Source organism: Anoplophora glabripennis, unplaced genomic scaffold (assembly GCF_000390285.2).
Source record: "Anoplophora glabripennis isolate ALB-LARVAE unplaced genomic scaffold, Agla_2.0 scaffold9, whole genome shotgun sequence".
NCBI lineage: Eukaryota > Metazoa > Arthropoda > Insecta > Coleoptera > Cerambycidae > Anoplophora > Anoplophora glabripennis.
The window spans coordinates 1,183,187-1,201,470 of NW_019416258.1; the positions used below are offsets into that span (position 1 = coordinate 1,183,187).

Genomic DNA, 18,284 nt, shown 5'->3' on the forward strand with positions numbered 1-18,284 from the left:
TATTAGACAGTCATAAGGAATGAGAGGATGCGATGCCAAAACGTGCTGGTAGTAAAAACGCAGTTTATAAATGTTTAATTCGAAAGTCATAAATAAACTTCTTCTGTTTATAACTTTTGATCTAATCAATATTTTTTACGCTAGTTTTGTAGGTCTTTTGAAGAGGAAAAAAAAGTACTTAACTGTTTTCTCGTGGAAATGAACGGAAAAAAATTATAAGCGAAATGAATGAATTTATGTAAAAATTATACTATTACCAGCCTCTTCCCCCCAATTTTATGACTGTGGAAACTAATATGTTATTGTACATAATATTTAGCATCTATAGTGATAAATTCAGCTTGCCGAAACAAAAAGTCGCGAAATGGTAATTTCCCAACTCTTTTTCCTGGCCTATAATAGGAAGTGTCAGAACTGATGAAGTTGTGGAATGTAACCAAAATTGTTTAATGTACTACTGAATAAAAATTCAAGGTTATTAAAAATTTATAAAATTAGTCAATAAATAGAACTTGGTATTGCCACTTTTTGGGATCAAATGAATCAAATTTCCTTTCCTTTAATAAGTTGTCAACCTAAACATGACATTTTCCCTGTTTTTCCGCTTCTCCATTGGAACAAATATTCGTAAACTAAACTGGGACAATCAGAAAGTTCAAATATAGGCCAACTATATTGCGTGCAAGGGCAATATATATTTAAAGGAGTTTCCATTTTTGTATGCATTTTCTCCAGATCTTATATAATTATCCCATTAAAACAAATTACTAACTGAGCTGCATAACATTTGGTGTTTCAAAGAGAAAAGCTAGGGATACCACAAGTCGGTAATTGTAACAGATGGTGTTACTATATTTGAATTTAAAAAACGCCAAAATATGCCATGCAAAAAATGTGTAAATCGAAAATAATAAAAAACGTAACAACTGTGGCAGAAAAATGCACGTAGGATACTTGAGTCAGTCAATGCGGGCATTTTAAATACTCTTATAATTGTGAAAATAGTACCTGTGCCTACAATCTATTGTAAAAAATAAACACACTGATAGAGTGCCTCAGAAAAGCAAGCTTTGACATAAATAACGCGTTGGGGAGGGCAAAATATTTTTTTTGTAGCGTATTTCACAAATTTGCAAGTCTGTACATATATATTCATAGCCTCAAATATCGAGCCAGAAATACCCTCAACGTGTTTCAATTTCGTTGTCAATAGGGCCGTTTCCCATTATTTTAAAATTCTTTTCAAAATATTTGTGTAACAATGATTTTAACACGTGTTTTGATTTTCTATTGTGTTGTGTAAAAAAATATAGGACATTAAATTTCGAATTATATACCGCATGGTATGATCTGGAAATTTGATACTATTTTTCTAGCCACTGAAACGACAATATGTACACAATCGATTTCGATAGAGGTAAACAATTATTTCCCTTTAACGATTCGTCAAAGATATTTGAGTTTCACCGTGATTAAATTTAGTGTGTTGTAGATCGTCGATCGTTTCAGCAACATAATAAGAATTTGATGAAGGATTTTAATTCTGAAATTTCCAGTAAAATCGTCATCATTCCCATACTTTAATTATTTTGAGGAATTCCGTTGAAACATCACAAAAAAGTAATTAATCTCAGTAACATTATTTTATAACGATTATACTTATACCGGGTGCCCGTTTTTTGAACCACACCTTGATCTCGGTTATTTTAAGTGATACAAGGTCCTATCAGATTAAGGTTGTAAAAGGAAGAGGCCCCCTAAGGCCGGTTTTTGGCCTAATTAATTTTTTGCTGAAAAAAATTTTTTTAGTACCTACTAACAATACTGAATCGTTTCCACCCTAAACGGACCAACCCCCTCACCCTTCTTTCCCCTTCCATCCCCTTAAATGCCGGAGAAACGCATAGAGGAATCTTTAAAGAGCTTAGAGATGCGAAAGACATTCAATTCCTATGAATCTTACATATGAAGAGTTTTTTGGGTCGCTGATCACGAATCTGGTCTCAGAATCACGAAATCCAAAATGGCGGATCCAATATGGCGGACAAGAAAATTGAAATATCTTCAAAATGCATGATTTTTTTTGTAATGGGGTGATTTGGGTCAATGATTACGAATCTAGACTCTAAATCACGAAATTCAAAATTGCGGATTCAATATGGCGGACAAAAAAATTAAAATGCCTTTAAAATGCATGAATTTTTGTGTAGTGGGGTTGGTTGGTTGCGGGTTGGGTTTACGAATCTAAAGGCAGAATTACGAAATTCAAAATGACGTATTCCATATGGCGGACAAAAAAATTAAAAAGATCTTCATAATCCTCAAATATTTGTTTATAGAAATTTTCTTGGGTCACTGATTACAATTATGAATTCAGAATCACGAAATTCAAAGTGGCTAATCAAATACATATGCACAAACATGTAGGTATGTATAATTATTATTATTTTTTTTTCGTTTTATTCGATGTAAATGTGTAAATCTCATTTAAGGGGGTGGAGGGAGAAAGGAGGGTGAGGGGGTTGGTCAGTTTAGGGTGTAAACGATTCAATATTGCTAGTAGGTACTAAAAAAAAAATCTGATTTTTTCAGCCAAAAATAAATTAGACCAAAAACCGGCCTTAGAGGCCCTCCTCCTTTGATGAGAAACATGCAAAGTAAAAATTTTGAAGGAGAAACGATATTCAACTATGGTCGCCGTATTGTATTTTGATTTAGTTCAGTTTTCTTATCGCAATAATGTCATACCGTGTAGGAAAGCGCCGATGGTCTATCACAAGTTACGTGAGAACGATAAAGTAAGACATAGAAATCCATGCGATAGAGAAGGATGGCTATAATGAAGGCTTCTCTTTGTCACCGCCCGTTTCGCCCTACCACAAATAAGATCCACTTCTTATTTGTGGAAGGGCGAAATGGGCGTTGACTATGATACGCCTTCATTATAGTCATCCTTCTCTATCGCATGGATTTCTATGTCTTACTTTATCGCTCTCACGTAACTTGTGATAGACCATCGGCGCTTTCCTACCCGGTGTGTGATGGTTTACCTTTTTTGTTCTCTTGGGAGTAATAAATCTCGCTTTTACAGAGACTGCTTTGAAACAAAACACTCAACAAACGAAATTTTGACAGTTCGGTTAAATTATCATTGACAATGTCAAAGTTAGGAGAAGACAAATTACAGTTTTCACATAAGGAAGAACGAAATTTGTTTTAAACCCATTGATTAATTCATTTGAAAAATACAGGGTGTCCGGTATGTTGAGCCATATTTAAATGATCATCTTTTAAAACTTAAAATATTATTTTAATATATAGTTGATTGAATAAATCGAAAATAATTCCAAATTTCTTAAGATAAACGTTGATGTTCATCCTATAGATCGAAAAGTAGGCAACCAGTATTATATTTGTATATAAAATCACTGGAATGGATAGCAGCCAGCGACCTCTAGCAGATGGTCAAAAACTAACAACATCGACTTTCAAAAACTTGTAAATTTCAAAGCAACACAATTAAAAAATTTTTGATATCTCTAAAATAAAAGACGGAAAAAATTATCTTATTTTCTATGTTCTGTCGCCCTCTAAATTTTTTGCACTCATTCCGCAACAGCCTGTAGAATTTCACTTGTGAAACGACCCTATTGTACTTGAAAAAAAAAAACGCTAAATTAGAAACAAAGAAGTTTCTGGCGAAACCAGACCTAGAATCTTGACTTACTAGACTCTCAGTAGAAAAGGTTTGAGCTGTACCTTATTTTTCCTTTTTTTGAGCATTAAAATAATTACCGAGGAAGACTATAACGCATAGTTCAAATAAATAATTTTATTGTAAGGTTAGATCACCTTCCCTAGTCTTCCATTCATAAATTCCAGTAACAGGCCTAGAACTCCAAGGAGTCATCCTCCAACATATTTCCGTTACTTTTCAAATCGGTTAACGTTACCCTTCCGGTTATTTTGACTGTATTTCCTCTCCAAACGGCGACGGGGGAGGCGAGCCGCGTTAGGTGTAACCAGTAGACCAAATGCATGGGCCCCTGAGTAATGGGCATGTTGTAGAGTGTATTCATTTTAATTCCAGTCGGAAGAGCGCAACGGGCCGCACTGGAGGCCGTCGAGGCGCAGCAAGTCGGAGGGGCCGGCGCGGGGCGCAGGCGGCGACGCTGGGGACGGCGAACGGGAGCGGGAGCGCCGGAGGGAATCGGACCCTGATGTGGAGAACCTGGTAAAACATCCACTAAACAATGAAACATCGGCGATGAGGACGCACTGACAGATGCGCCAACTGACGTTTTATAAACCATTCAAAAACAATCTCAATACCAGCGGGAGTGTCAACTTGATAACTGATTTTCTTTTCTAATTCTTCAAAATTAGGGTAATCCGGGTGTTGGCAGTAGTTTTTCCTTTACAATTAGTGCTATTCGAACTTCATATTAAAACAATCCACATACATACAATAGATTATTTGTAACTTTTTCAAAAAAGTAACAGACGGCTATGGATGATGATTGAAGGTCATTCAACTCTCAAGTATTTTTAAATATACTTATAGGAGCTACAAATCTGGCTTTAAGTTAAATCCTCTGGAGTTATTGAATTATTATTAATTACGAAATAATTATATTATTATACCGTTGGCGCCCAAAGTATGGAATAAATTCAGTAAAAACGAAACAATTTTTTTTTTGGGAAAAATCCTCGAACAGGTCGATTTTTAATTTAAAAAATACATATTTTAGCATAAAAGGCGATTTTCAATCGTCATTTGTTTTCGAGTAAAACGTCATCGACATATTTTTTAAATAGCAACCCCCTATTTTTTTCTTGATTCTGAAAGATCGTTTCATTGTCGATCCGACAGTATTAAAATGTTGCCATCTTGCATAGGAAAGTTTTCGAGCAAATGACGATTGAATGTTAGAAAACGTACATTTTATTCATTAATAAAATAACAATTCCTATTTTAAGCAAATACAATTCATTAAGTTTTCTACCTAAATTAAGTGTTCGAATTGCCACCCACCGACTTCTTGCCAATATGCAAGTCTGTGTAGAAATTGTTCTTGCACATTATGAATTATTTCTGGGGTAACTTTGTGTATTTCATATATAATACAATTTTGGAGTTCTTCTAAATTATGTAGTCTATTAACGTACACTTTGGACTTTAAGTAGCCCCATAAGAAATAGTCCAGGGGTGTAAAATCTGGGGATCTCGCGGGCCATTCTATTGGCCCTCGTTTGCCGATCCACCTCCTAAGAAAACAATTGTTCAGAAAATGTCGAACAGGGCGCGCATAGTGCGGAGGTGCACCGTCTTGCTGAAACCATATGGTGTCATCAGGAATATCAGGGTCATTATTGTTAGAAAAAATTACTGCAAGCGCTGGAACAAGGTCATTTTGTAAAAACTCTAAATATCTTTTTCCTGTAAGGGTTCCTTCAAAGAAAAAAAGCCCTACTATTCTGTTGTCAACTATTCCAGCCCACACATTTAATTTCTGTGGGTGTTGGGTATGTGTCTCTGCCATCCAATGAGGATTTTCCCGAGACAAAACGTGGCCTCGTCTGAAACTATTTGCCGGTGTAAATCTCTATTTACTTGACATAAATCCATCATAATTTTACAAAAGTGTAAGCGGCGGTCGGGATCGTCTTCATTGAGTTCCTGCACAAGTTGAATTTTGTAGGGATGATATTTTTCCTGCCTCAGGATACGTAGCACTGTGGTCTGACTAATTTCATTGTTTAATGCAACCAATCGTGAGGTATTATGAAGATTATCTACCATACTTATCAAAATGTTCTGTTTGTGATCTTCACTAACGCTTGGACGTCCAGGTTTTGGAATATCTACAACATTGCCAGTTTCTCTAAAAGATTCTATCTTACTGACTGTTCATTGGCCGATACGGCGATCTGGATGTTTTTCATTAAATAAATCGCAAACTTCCTGCTGCGTTCTAGTCTTATCCCCGCATCCAATAAGAATTAAAATTTGAATTCTTTGTGTGACAGTTAAATGTGCCATAATACTTTAAATTCAACAATAATTTTTATATCGTTTACAATACTTAGAAAGTCGGTATGACAGTGACACTTTGTAAAAATTTACACCTACGTGATCCTAAACTTCAGACGTTTCGAAAAACTAAATTTGATAACGTTTTTGCTTTATTTTAATTAATTTGGGTTCTCTAAAATTCAATCGTCATTTACTCGAAAATTTTCCTATATAAGATGGCAACATTTTAATACTGTCGGATCGACAATGAAACGATCTTTCAGAATCAAGAAATAAAAAATAGGGGTTTGCTATTTAAAAAAAATTTCGATGACGTCATTACTCGAAAACAAATGACGGTTGAAAATCGCCTTTTATGCTAAAATATGTATTTTTTATTGTTTCGTTTTTACTGAATTTATTCCATACTTTAGGCGCGTACGGTATACTGTTCAATGTAAGGTCAGCAAGGTCTCCATATTGACTTCTGAAATCCAACGCGCTATCCTCTACATTTTGAACAAATTCATCTTGCCTAAGAGTTTCAGATGCGCAGTCACATGTCCTCATATTTTAATTATATAATTATTTTACCAGACCTAAGTAAAATATTTGCATAGAACTATTAAGATCCCTGTCTTTGTCATTGATACTGCGGACTGTTTTCTTGATCTGCACATCTTGTGAACAAGATGCCTTTGGTCAAGCTGTACCGCTCGTCATTTGCAGTCATTCTTTAAAATTTTCAGTTTAATGTAACTCTTTTTATTTATCGTGATCGTTATCGTCTTCAGCTTTAATTTATTCTGTTCTTTAATAACTTTCTCTAACGTTAGCAACGCACTATTTTATATTTGTTTTGATCACTTATACTAATTATTTATTTCTTTGTTCCTCAGTTTTTATACATTGCGGTAGTACAAAATTGAAATTTTATTTTATAAATATGACCGTCTGACTCGAAAAATTTATGGCGTCACTACGATGAACACATACAAACTTATTGAAGAGACCTTTTGAAAATTAGAATGAAAAATTTATGAAATTTATTTTTAGAAAGTCTTCCCGATTGTCTATTCAATGAATATTTATTTAATATTCATTTTCTACGAGAATTATTAAACAAAAATATATTTATGATAATTAATTACAATAATTAATACCACTATTAACAAAAAACTTACGTTGCGACAAATATTGAAAGCGACTACCGTTCACAGCCATAACTTGTTCCAAGACAAATTGGATCTTTGTAAACCATTACCACCTCCAAACAAAAGCACACCACAAGCCAAACAAAATAAATGTAACTCCTGCTGGGTGCCCCTATGCTAGTAGTAGTAGTAGTAGATTGGGGGCGGCCTCAAAATGGCAATTAGGCAACACCGTCATCCCATCACCTATCCACTGTATGTCTCTGATCCTCCTCGAACCTACCTGATGCCCTGATGAACGCCAGAATTTTGATCCATGCCAGATTCCTCACCTCATCCCCTTGCAACTCTTCTGTATCAAAGACTTTATGCCTTAACCTCTCGAAAGTTGCACATTGTCCCAGAAGATGGATAGGGGTATCCTCCCCTTCTCCACCTTTCGGGCAATTCCTATTAATTTTAAATTCCCTCTAAGTCTGCAATGCCCTGTCAGGACCCCACCATTTGGTTTAAGGCTCTTCGACCAAGGCTCGCCAGCTGTCTTGTGTTAGATTTATTAGGCCCATGTATAAAACCATGAGTCTGCCTCTAAATCCTTTGTTCATCCTCCAGTTTTGACCTAATATTTGATAGGCTCATGTATTAAAGGCCCTGTTAATGCTACCTCGTGTGATTCCGAGGATTGGTTCAGGTCCATGGTCAGGCCCCCTGAATCCAAGGCGAGCCAGTTTACTCTCCAGACCAACTCTACTTCTCTTCGTCTCTCCAGTAACTCCAGGGCATCTCCTCACATTCGAACAAGGACGAACCATGTCCTCGGGGAGCTAAACGCTCCGAACGCGGCCTGACTGTCGGAGCAGTTGTTCCTTACCCCCTCCTTACTTAACCACCATCAAAATAACGAAAACCTCTGCCTGAAAGAATAGGGATCCCGGGGGAACATGCCAGTTTCCTGCTTCCTCTGCTCTCTCGAAGGGAAGGTGGTGGCATACTTCCTTCCTAGCCTCAGCCGGACCTCTGCTTCAATTACCATCGTGGCAGATATTGGGATCTCCCTCCCAGCCTGAAGGCTATGGCAGCGTGAGCCTCCACGCGTCCTTCTGCTTTCCAACCCCCTGCTTTCCCTTATGTATGTCGCCATCGCCTCCCTCACAATTCATCTAGGCAACCCCAGGAGGACCATTTGCATTATTGCAAAGAACATTCATTTCATAAAACTATTCTAGAATAGTTCTCTTTCAAGTATTAGATATAAATATATTAATTGTGTAATGCTTTTACATTTATAGTTATTATTAGTGTCAGATCATTTAGATTTAGACTTATTGCAGATAATTAATTAAAATAATATTCGGCTAGATGGCGTACCTATTATCTGTAAATGATTAGATTACGCAGCTGACGATCATTTGTCGACGTCACGTGTCGTATGTAATTAAATTAAGTAATTATGGCGCAAGAAATATTAGTTAAGTAAAGGAGAAACTAATTCTACTGGCAACTTCATTTGCACAGGAAGAATCAGGCCCGGGTGTAGGGAAGAGGGCTACAGGAGCTATAGCCCTGGGCCTCATAAGATCGGGAGGAGGGGGGTCAAGATCTGGCAAAATCAAACCGCAAAGTGTTTAGGATTTTAATTTTTTTAAATCTATCTTATATCGGTAAGTCGCTGATTGCGTGTTTTTTTTATAAATGTTTGCAGCCTCAGGCCCCACCACAGGTTAATACGGTTCTAGGAGAATTTTAAAACGTATATTTTTAACTCGACATTCAAAAGACTAACTAAATGTTACACAGTTTTTCTTGGTATTATAGTTTATACAGTGTTACAGTTTATTCATTTAATACACATAGTCTTTTCTTCATAGCAATCCTAAAAATACAGTATTTAAACGATTCATATACCACAATGTAATTATTTTTATAAACAGTGGTCGCATCTTAAAAATCATCATAATTGACTGCATCGCCTTTAAGTCTAATTTCAACCATTTTCGAGAACACTTCTGGAGGAGTGTATATTTCTGCGACTACAGGATCATCACGCATAATTTTCCTCCATTTCCGAAGAAATGGTATTTGATCATCTTTCAATGGAAATTGTGTTCCCAGTTTTGTCCGTATATAATCTGACTTTTCTGCCCAGGGCCACAACATATAATCAACCTAGAATAAGAAACTGACTATAGTATGGAAAAATGTTACAGTTTTTTTTATTGTAACATACCATTCCTGGTTTTTCTCCACCAAAAAACGGTGTTCCTCTTCCAGCTAGAGCATCTTCAAAATCTTTCAGTGGGACTAAAAACTCTTTCAACCACTCCTCCGAAGCCTTCTCGTTTTTAGAATAGACACATTGAATAAAAACCTTAGTTACATCTCCAATCTTACTTATTAAATCCTTATGACGTTTTTTCAGTTCAGGGTCCGCGGGATATAGAGGGTTCTCAGGGTATTTCTCATCGAGGTAATCGCTTATGTCAAGACTTTCAACAATAACCTTTGACCCGTCAAGCAGAGTTGGCACTTTTCCTACGTGTGAAAGAAATATTTTAGTAGATGCAAATGGTATGTAGGTGTAAAAATTAATTAGAATGATATATTTTTTACCTTCTGGATGAATTTTAAAGTACCATTCTGGTTTGTTGTTCAAATTTATATTCACGATATCATGAGGAATTCTTTTCGCCTTTAGAACTAACCTGGTCCTTTGGGCGTAGGGACAAAACTTCATGGAATAAAGTCTTAACAAACTCTGGGAGGCTCCTGAGAACCTAAAAAATATTATATACATAATAATACATATACATATATATATAGAAAATCATAATCTGTCATTAATTTATTCATTCTTTACCTTTACTTAAATGGACAGAGGACATTGTATATCGATGGCACTCGGTATTACTTAGACGCGAATTAAATTGCAATTAACGTACCTATTTGTGTTTGTGAGTTTTTGATAACGACAATTCAAAACAAGCAGAGTAGGAAAGATTGTCCGTGAAACTCCGACTTCGTTTATCTTTCTTTTCTAGCTAGTCATGGTCTTTAAATTGATTCAGACCTGTGATTGTGTAGGTATCAATAATTGTTTATTCTGCGATAAAGCGCCGTGACTCGGCATATTTAAAATTGTTAAGTAAATAACTTCTGTATCAAACATTTTTAAAACAATTTAATAATTAATTATTTATCTGATATGAATATTTCGTTATCAGCTTACGAATTTGCATTGTCACGAGCGTCCGCAGACAATTTGCCGAGGGCGGGCACGGGTGCGAGCCATGAAAATTATTCTAAAATAAAAACTAATAAAAAATAACTAAATTTTCTGATTGGATGACCTGTTTGTTAATTACGTACAAAAGCCAGGAGGTGACTAATACATACTATTACACCTTATACATAGAAAAGATTAGATTCTTCAAAACAGTAAATATAAACGTGAGCGTTTATTGCATTATTTTACTCTATCTCTTGTTGAAGCCATACATATTTCTATTCTATTTGTATCACCAAAACAATGTGATTCGCTTTATTTTTCATATTTACGAACCTAGTAAAGTCGTTCTTGTCTACCAGAATATGTACAGGGTGTTTGTTTTTTGCCCGCTAGCCCCCTATTGGCATATCACATCAGGTGGATTGATATTATGTAGTTCATTTAAACTAGGTCAATTTCAGAGGTCATTGACAGTATTGACACAGATTCACAAACTAAACACAGTGCTGTAAAAAAGAGTAACGAGCTTTTTATTAAAGACATGCAACCGAGTGTGGGGATCACGTACCCTTAAAGAACTGACTGACTTGGCAAGCAGGTGGTCAAGAATATCTGGATTGACACCTCTTATGATGCAACGTATTCTATTTGCAAATAGAATTAGGTTTTGCTTTTATAAACAGTGTTTTCGCCTAATCCCATAATATTGTCTGATGGGATTAAAATCCGGTGATCTAGCTAATCACCTATTGCCCATTTTCTGCTTACGTTTAAAAAAATGCCATTTAAATATTCGGTAACATTAACAGAGTAATGTAGGAACTCCTTTATATGAAACCACATCATAAATTAGTATGATACATTAAGTTAGGTTCGTTGAATAGACAGACGAGAAGACTTTGTAAAAGTATGTCAAAAAATTACTTAAAAAAAATCTACTTCGTCAAAAAACTGGCGTAAGTTCTTTACAGGTCATGTAATGAAAGGATGCACTTTGGCACACCCTTTTGAAAGTTATGAGCAGAAATATCGTTCGTTAAACTCCTACATCTATCTTGAACTATTCTTAACTAATCGATTAATAGTTACAGTACCAAGGAACTAAATTTTGCTCAGTAGATACATACGCTCTTGTATTAATAATTAAAATTTAATATTTAAGTTGGCACTCATATTTTGAATCACTGGATATCTCTGAATTATTTTTAGAAAATATGATATCGAAAGAAGTGTATGTCTGATATTTCAGATAATTGTTCGTATGGTGCAACGCCATGGAAGATTAATTATATACAAAAATGTATTTTTTGCTTTAGCTACAGTTACCTAGAGTGGAATAGAAGGTCTAAGTGATAAAATGGTATCTGATATTAATCGTTAATAACGGTGCATTTTGCGAATTTTAAAGCTAGTATAAATTTTCATAACAAAAAAATATAAAATCTGAGTTGGCGTTCTGTTTTCGGGTTAGTTTCGAAAATCTAATTGTAACAGACACTAATATAAGCGTTCGCGTAATGGAAAGTTTTGGCAAAACCACGGGTCATTACATATATTTATTAAATAAATAAAATAAAATTTTTGTTCGGTAGTTCAAAACTTTCGTATTTTTAAATGTTTCTTGTTTAGTGGAAAACGCGTTCCCAACACTTCACACAATCACACTAATTTTCACCCACTTTGATGTTGGCCGACTAAAACACTAACACCACCAAGAAAACTTAATCAAATACATCTTTTAATTCAAATTAAAATTCTGCTGTCTAGAAATTTAAGTAGCAAAATAGTTAGTGTTTCAGTCACCCCTATAATGACCTAAAATAGTTGAAATGCACTTTATTATAGAAATATAGTAATGCCAACTATATAGATAAAATTTATTATTATTAAATAAGTGCATTACACACTACTTGTTTGTTTATTGCGGCCGTGCAGATAATAAACTAAGTGTGTTTTAGGGGAGAGAAGGAGGGTTGATACGAAAAGCTATTTCCAAAATTAGTACGGAATATAGATTACAATTTGCTTGGCCTCAAGGACATGCCTCTAGGCGCGATGCTGTAGATTCTGCCCCTCGCAAATCGCAGTCCATGGGAGCCTTAAAGGCTAACGCTATGGTGCATAAGAAAAGGACTGATACGGAAAATAAGGATGGTAATTGCAACTTACTTAGTACAGGGTGGGATAGCGACGTCTCAGGCCCGATTACTCTCGCCAAGACTAACGAAACAACAATAGTAACATTTTTTCTAAAATCTTCCTTCCCTCAGAGATTAGAAATGAAACAGCTAAAAAATGAAATGAATCCTAATATTCTATTAGCCAATATTTACTTAATGTCATTAAGTTTATTAAAGGCCTACCAAGGACACTAAATTTCAGAACTGAACCATTCCTTCTAGATTCTGCGATCTGCTTGAGCCTGATATTAGTCATCTTCTATTCCTTGAATAAACATCAAATGCTCGACTCTGTCAATGTTGTTAATGAACTCATCTCCGCAAAATAACAAAAATTTCAGCTTGGGATACAGTATACTTCGTTAATTATGCCACATAGGTTGCAAAGAACCCCGCACAAAATCAATTCAAGTTTCAAGTTGATGGATTCAAAAACTGAGGTATGTAATAAATTTTGACCAGTAAGTACAATGCTTTTGGGATCAATGAACTTGAATTCAGGGATAGCTTAGCAATCTAAGGTCACCTGGAGGTCAGGTAAAGGTTGTTTCAAGGTCAAACTGAAGAAAATACTTGTATTGAATTTTGACCAGGGTTGTTGGGCTCGCAGAATCTGAATCTGGAGATAGCGTAACCCTAAAGGTCACCTTCAAGTCAATCCAAGGTTATTTCAAGATCAAACTAAAGAAAAGGCTTGTATTGAATTTCAACCAGTGCGTATAATTTTTTTTTGGGGGGGGAAACTGAATTCGCGGATAGCTACAGAGTCATATTTAGGTAAAGTCAAGATCATTTCAAGGTCAAAGTAAAGAAAAGACTTTCACGAATGTTAACCTGTAAGTACGCTTTTGACGTCGCTGAACCTGAATTCAGGGATAGCTTAGCCCTATAAGGTCACCTGGAAATCAAGTCAAGGTCGTTTCATTTGACTTAATCTCAATTCAAGCCCAGCAGGTGACCTTATAGGGTTAAGCTATCCCCAAATTCAGGTTCTGCGACCTCAAAAGCATACATACTTACAGGTTAACATTCGTGAGAGGCGTTTTCTTTACTTTGACCTTGAAATGATCTTGACTTGACCTAAATGTGACCTTGTAGGGCTAAGCTATCCCCGAATTCAGGTTCAACGATCCCAAAAGCATTGTACCTACTGGTAAAAATTCATTACATGCCCCAGTTTTTGAATCCATCAACTTGAAACTTCGTGAAGCTTTCTCAGGCCTACACTCAAAATCACATACTTCCCCCCTCTTTATCTCTTAAACTATTCATAGGATCACTTTGGGACCATGACAACTTTTGATCAGAAAGTCAAAAACTGTAACATATTGTAATTTCAGCAAAATCGACTGGGACCCATTTTCCATTGATTTTGTGGGGGTTATTTGTAAACATACAGTATTTTTCCGGTGCATTGTCATAGATTGTAGATTAAATTAAATCGTTTTGCTCTAATTTCTCAATAATTAGAGGCACTATAATTCAAATCTCTAGGAATCGTTCTAGGAAAAAATGTCTCTCTTGCCGTTTTGGTTTGTATTGATGAAAGAAATCAGTCCACAACGTCGCCGTTATACCCCGAACAATAAATAGACAGTGCGTCGTAGAGTTGAATTAGTGTCTAAAAAATGATTTCCTATCTTTGCGTCTTTCGTGCCAACTATTTCTGATTTGTAGCCAGTGAATTGGAACCATTAGTAGACGATAGGATTCATCAGGAAAGGATAAAGGAGGATTTCAATAGTGAGTATAAGAAGAAGTTTAGGCCATTTTCTCAATATGAGTACACAGGTGGAGGGTTTCATTCTAAAGAAGTCGACGGTGACGCCACGGATATCCATAAACAATATCCTGATATCGATAAAAATTCGTCTTGGTATAGGGAAGTGGTTGAACTTCGTAAGAAAGCTGGAGAATATAAGGTATAATCTCCTTCAGAGAAGATTCAAGTGTCAAATTGAAAATTTTTTAGCATCGCGGTTGGGGTAGTGAATTGGCACCTGAAAGACTCTCAGATATTTACAACAAGCAAGTTGAGCTATGGGATCAGGTTTCAAGGAGGAGTTCGCTGTCTGCTTTATCCCTTGCTTCTATGACACACAAGTCATACACTAAGGAAGAAAAGGAAGATGACAATAATAGGAAAAGTTCCCCCACCAAAGCTTATAGAAATGCTGAAAACTCAGCTAGGATGATACGGGATATAATTCGGCATCATCTAGAAAGAACTACAGGTGGTTCAGGTAGTATACAGCATAAAACAGTTGGAAAGTCAGTTAAAGGTGTATTTTATAGAATTCGATGGGTTAATTTTATCACCAACGAGAGAAAAGCTGGAACCAACCATTCCAAGGAAGGATGATGATTCAAGAGGATCGCAGAAGAATAGTCCCAAGAAAAGTTCTCCAATGAAATCATCCTCTTTAAAGAGGACCAACCAAAAGGCTAAACAAGGTGGGCCAAAAAAACGTAAGTGGCAAAACTTGGCACCTGCGAAAAACATCAAAACCATTTGTTAACATACAAATTGTAGTGATGTTAATTATAATAATTACTATTCTTTATAGTTCGTTCACAATCTGTAGGACCTACATCTGATGCAGTAGCAGAAAAAAAATCACCCAAACGTCAGTCCAGATCATCTTCCACAAAAGATGGAAGGAAGTCTTCGTCAGAAACACCATCAAACAAAAGACCAAGACCTTGTAAGATTTTCAGCACATAAGCACAGTTTAAATTCAAAGGAACAATGAATGTTTGTTTTAGTTATTAAACACTAGAACGTTGGTAGGATTTATATTAGTAGACAAAACAAACACTCAGTGTTATTTGGCCCTTTTAAGCTGTGCGAATTTTACACCAGTGTGTGCCAAGACTCGTGATGTCTGCTTTTGGCTATTTCACATATCATTTTTTGCTTTCCTTGTCATATATTCAACACCTAAATGCCTTTGTACAGTAGTTCCGTGAATGAGTGTGCTTACCTGAGGTAAGTCAAACAATTTAGCAAGTATGCAGTAAATAATACAATATTCATACTTACAAATTGTGTAGCACTGTGTAGACTGTAAAACTTTTTAGTTAAATTGTTTGACTTATTGCTTTTCAAGTAGTTAAAAAGTATCCACTGAGAAGAATGGGCGCATGTCTGTGTGAAGCCGTTTTGTAACAAATGTTCCGGTGTTTTAGCATCCCTCAACACCACTGTCTCATCCCGATCTAAATCCAGTTCGGTTGTAACAAAAAATGAAGACGATCGATTGGCCAAACCATTGCAAAACCAAAACAAATCACAAAGTATAGATACATCTAAGCAAAATCAAAAAGTAGCCACTAAACATAGAAAAGGAAGTAAAGAAGGTAAGAAATCTCGTTTGGCACGACCCTTGGCACACGCAGTATATCTGTTTTACAAAATATCACATAGATGTTAGGATAAACGTCTTTGAATTATCAGTGTTGCAGATGTATGCGAATTTAAATAAAATGTATTACGTTTATTGAGGTTCAGTACAATAGAATTTTCTTTTTAATCCGATATACTTTGAGTATTGTAGAATTTCTTCCTCTTACCTTAAATATTTTCTCACTCACTATAATCAAAAGCTTTTATCACTATTGCCTATTATTTTGTGTATACTTAGTTTATTTTTACTAAACATGGTAAATGTTTCTTTTTATTTATTGCTTTTGCTTTAATTAGTGAAAATACAGATTTATCCAGTCCAAAATGAGCTTTAAGATCTTCAATTATCCAAACTTGAACCAAAATTTTTCCTAGCTGAGCAACAGAAAACAGAAACCATCGTAACGGAACCAAAAGAAACCACTACGAACGAACAAGAGCACGATAGCTTAACTTACGAACCAGTGATTAAATCTCCACCAGAACCAACTAGAGTCAAATCTCCAGAGCAAATTTTGATGCGCTCTCCTGATCCAGTCAACTGGACGGTGCCTTTGGATACTGGGAAGACTTTTACTGTTACCCAGAATGTTAGAGAAGGTAATTAGAGGAATAATTGCTTCACACGCTCGTTGGGATAAGTAGTCTAAAGTTAGGGTGCTTCTAGGCGATATTGGCAGCAGACCCCATAGCGAGGTAAAGGCTTGGACCCCCCCAGAAATCCCACCCCCTGTGGCGCAATCTGCCCCGCCTACTTTGACTGAACAAAACAAAGATAAAGAACAAGCAGGCACGTCTTAAGGACCCGATTTGTGCTTATTGTATTCGATTTGGTTATATTGCTTTAGGTATGGACTTATCAATGGAAGCATGAACTCGGGCCAAGGCAGAGCCATCGCTGCACGGGTAAGATTTCGATCAAGTCAACTTTTTACTGTACTTTTTGTTCAATTTTTAAAAATGGTGCATTTTCTCCTGGGCAAAAACTAGGCGCAACTTCGCTAGAAGGCAAGGGTTTCTTCTTTTTTGTTGATGTAGTTAAATTCTCATTTTAGATAAATCTTCTTATAATTTATACATGGTGTAACTTTGAATCAGGGTCAATATTTTTAGGGAATCTCTACCTTTGACCTTTAGATAGACAAACGAATTCTGATTTTTTTTTAACAATTTTTCGTAGTTTTCATATCCCGCCACTGATCAGGCTAAGGGCTTGTAATATTGAGAATAGATGAAGCATGTTCATTAATTGACTAAAAAGAAAAAAGAAAGCGCCGCTGGCAAAAATTTTCAAATTTTCAAGGTTAAACGACTTTAAATGAATCTGGAAATTTTTAGTTGCATTTACTATATTACCGAAAAACTGACGTTCGTGAGAAGGATTTTCATTTAGATTTTATAAAAAATAGAAATATTAGTTCGGCTCGTGGACTGTGGACTACGAACATTAACGCACACCGTACATGTACATATGTTCCAAAGAAGCTTTGTGGTTACGACAACCTTGCGTGACGTTCCCAAAATTGTTAAATCCAGTATTATTCCACACGCCCGACTTTACACCCACAATTAAACACGGCATACAGAAAAGTTTTTTTAATTGAGCACACTCCGAATACCATTAATTCCGAAACTTTCGAACGTACACGTTGTCTTTTGACTTCCCCTTTTTTCCATATCGAGAGAATAAGGCACAGGTCTCTCGCAATTTAAAAAATCCTTTTTGTCCTCCTAAGACCTCTTTTATGCACGCGTTTTTCTCCTCTCATCGCGAAATTGAGAAAAACGCGGCATATGTCTGCTCCATTTTATGCACGCGTATTCTATCAGTTGTCGCCAGTTTCATGCCACACAGTAGTCAGTGAAGTACATGAAAATGGATCCGTGTATATTGTATTTGTGCTATAAAAAAATATGTAATAGAAAACGTAAGAGGCGATGGGCAGTACATCCAATTAATAGAAATAGAATTCAATTGCGTCCATTGCATCCATGTCCCGCTTGATCAATAGCTAAACTAAAACTAAAACAAACTGTGCTAAAACTATTCTTGACAGACAGAGCCACTGGACTTGCGACAAAGAGCGCTTTGCATAAAAACGCCGATATACTTTCGTGCTTTTTCGGAACGCGTGTCGCCAAGCGTTCTGTAAAGCCATCGCGACAGAATTGAAAACGCGAGAGCAAATAAACGAGCGTAAAATGCATAAACGTAGTAACTCTATTCAGGGTATCTTGAAACGCGGCGTTTTTGTCAACTCCGCGTTGAGAGGAGAAAAACGCGTGCATAAAAGAGGTCTAA

At 36.0% G+C, this 18,284-nt stretch overlaps 1 protein-coding gene and 1 pseudogene across 1 annotated transcript in view; one reads left to right on the forward strand and one right to left on the reverse strand.

Annotated features, from left to right (window-relative positions):
• The window catches only part of LOC108908907 (actin cytoskeleton-regulatory complex protein PAN1), a 31,759-nt gene that overhangs the window by 9,720 nt on the left and 3,755 nt on the right, over nt 1-18,284 (forward strand). Inside the window, exons 4-12 of the mRNA XM_018713091.1 lie at nt 12,355-12,550; nt 14,254-14,319; nt 14,368-14,498; nt 14,549-14,819; nt 14,872-15,045; nt 15,144-15,281; nt 15,766-15,936; nt 16,358-16,582; nt 16,650-16,888. Coding sequence (XP_018568607.1) covers nt 12,355-12,550; nt 14,254-14,319; nt 14,368-14,498; nt 14,549-14,819; nt 14,872-15,045; nt 15,144-15,281; nt 15,766-15,936; nt 16,358-16,582; nt 16,650-16,783 — 1,506 coding nt within the window. The 3' untranslated portion in view covers nt 16,784-16,888. The remainder of the gene's footprint in view (nt 1-12,354; nt 12,551-14,253; nt 14,320-14,367; nt 14,499-14,548; nt 14,820-14,871; nt 15,046-15,143; nt 15,282-15,765; nt 15,937-16,357; nt 16,583-16,649; nt 16,889-18,284) is intronic.
• LOC108908917 lies at nt 8,909-10,067 on the reverse strand (annotated as a pseudogene).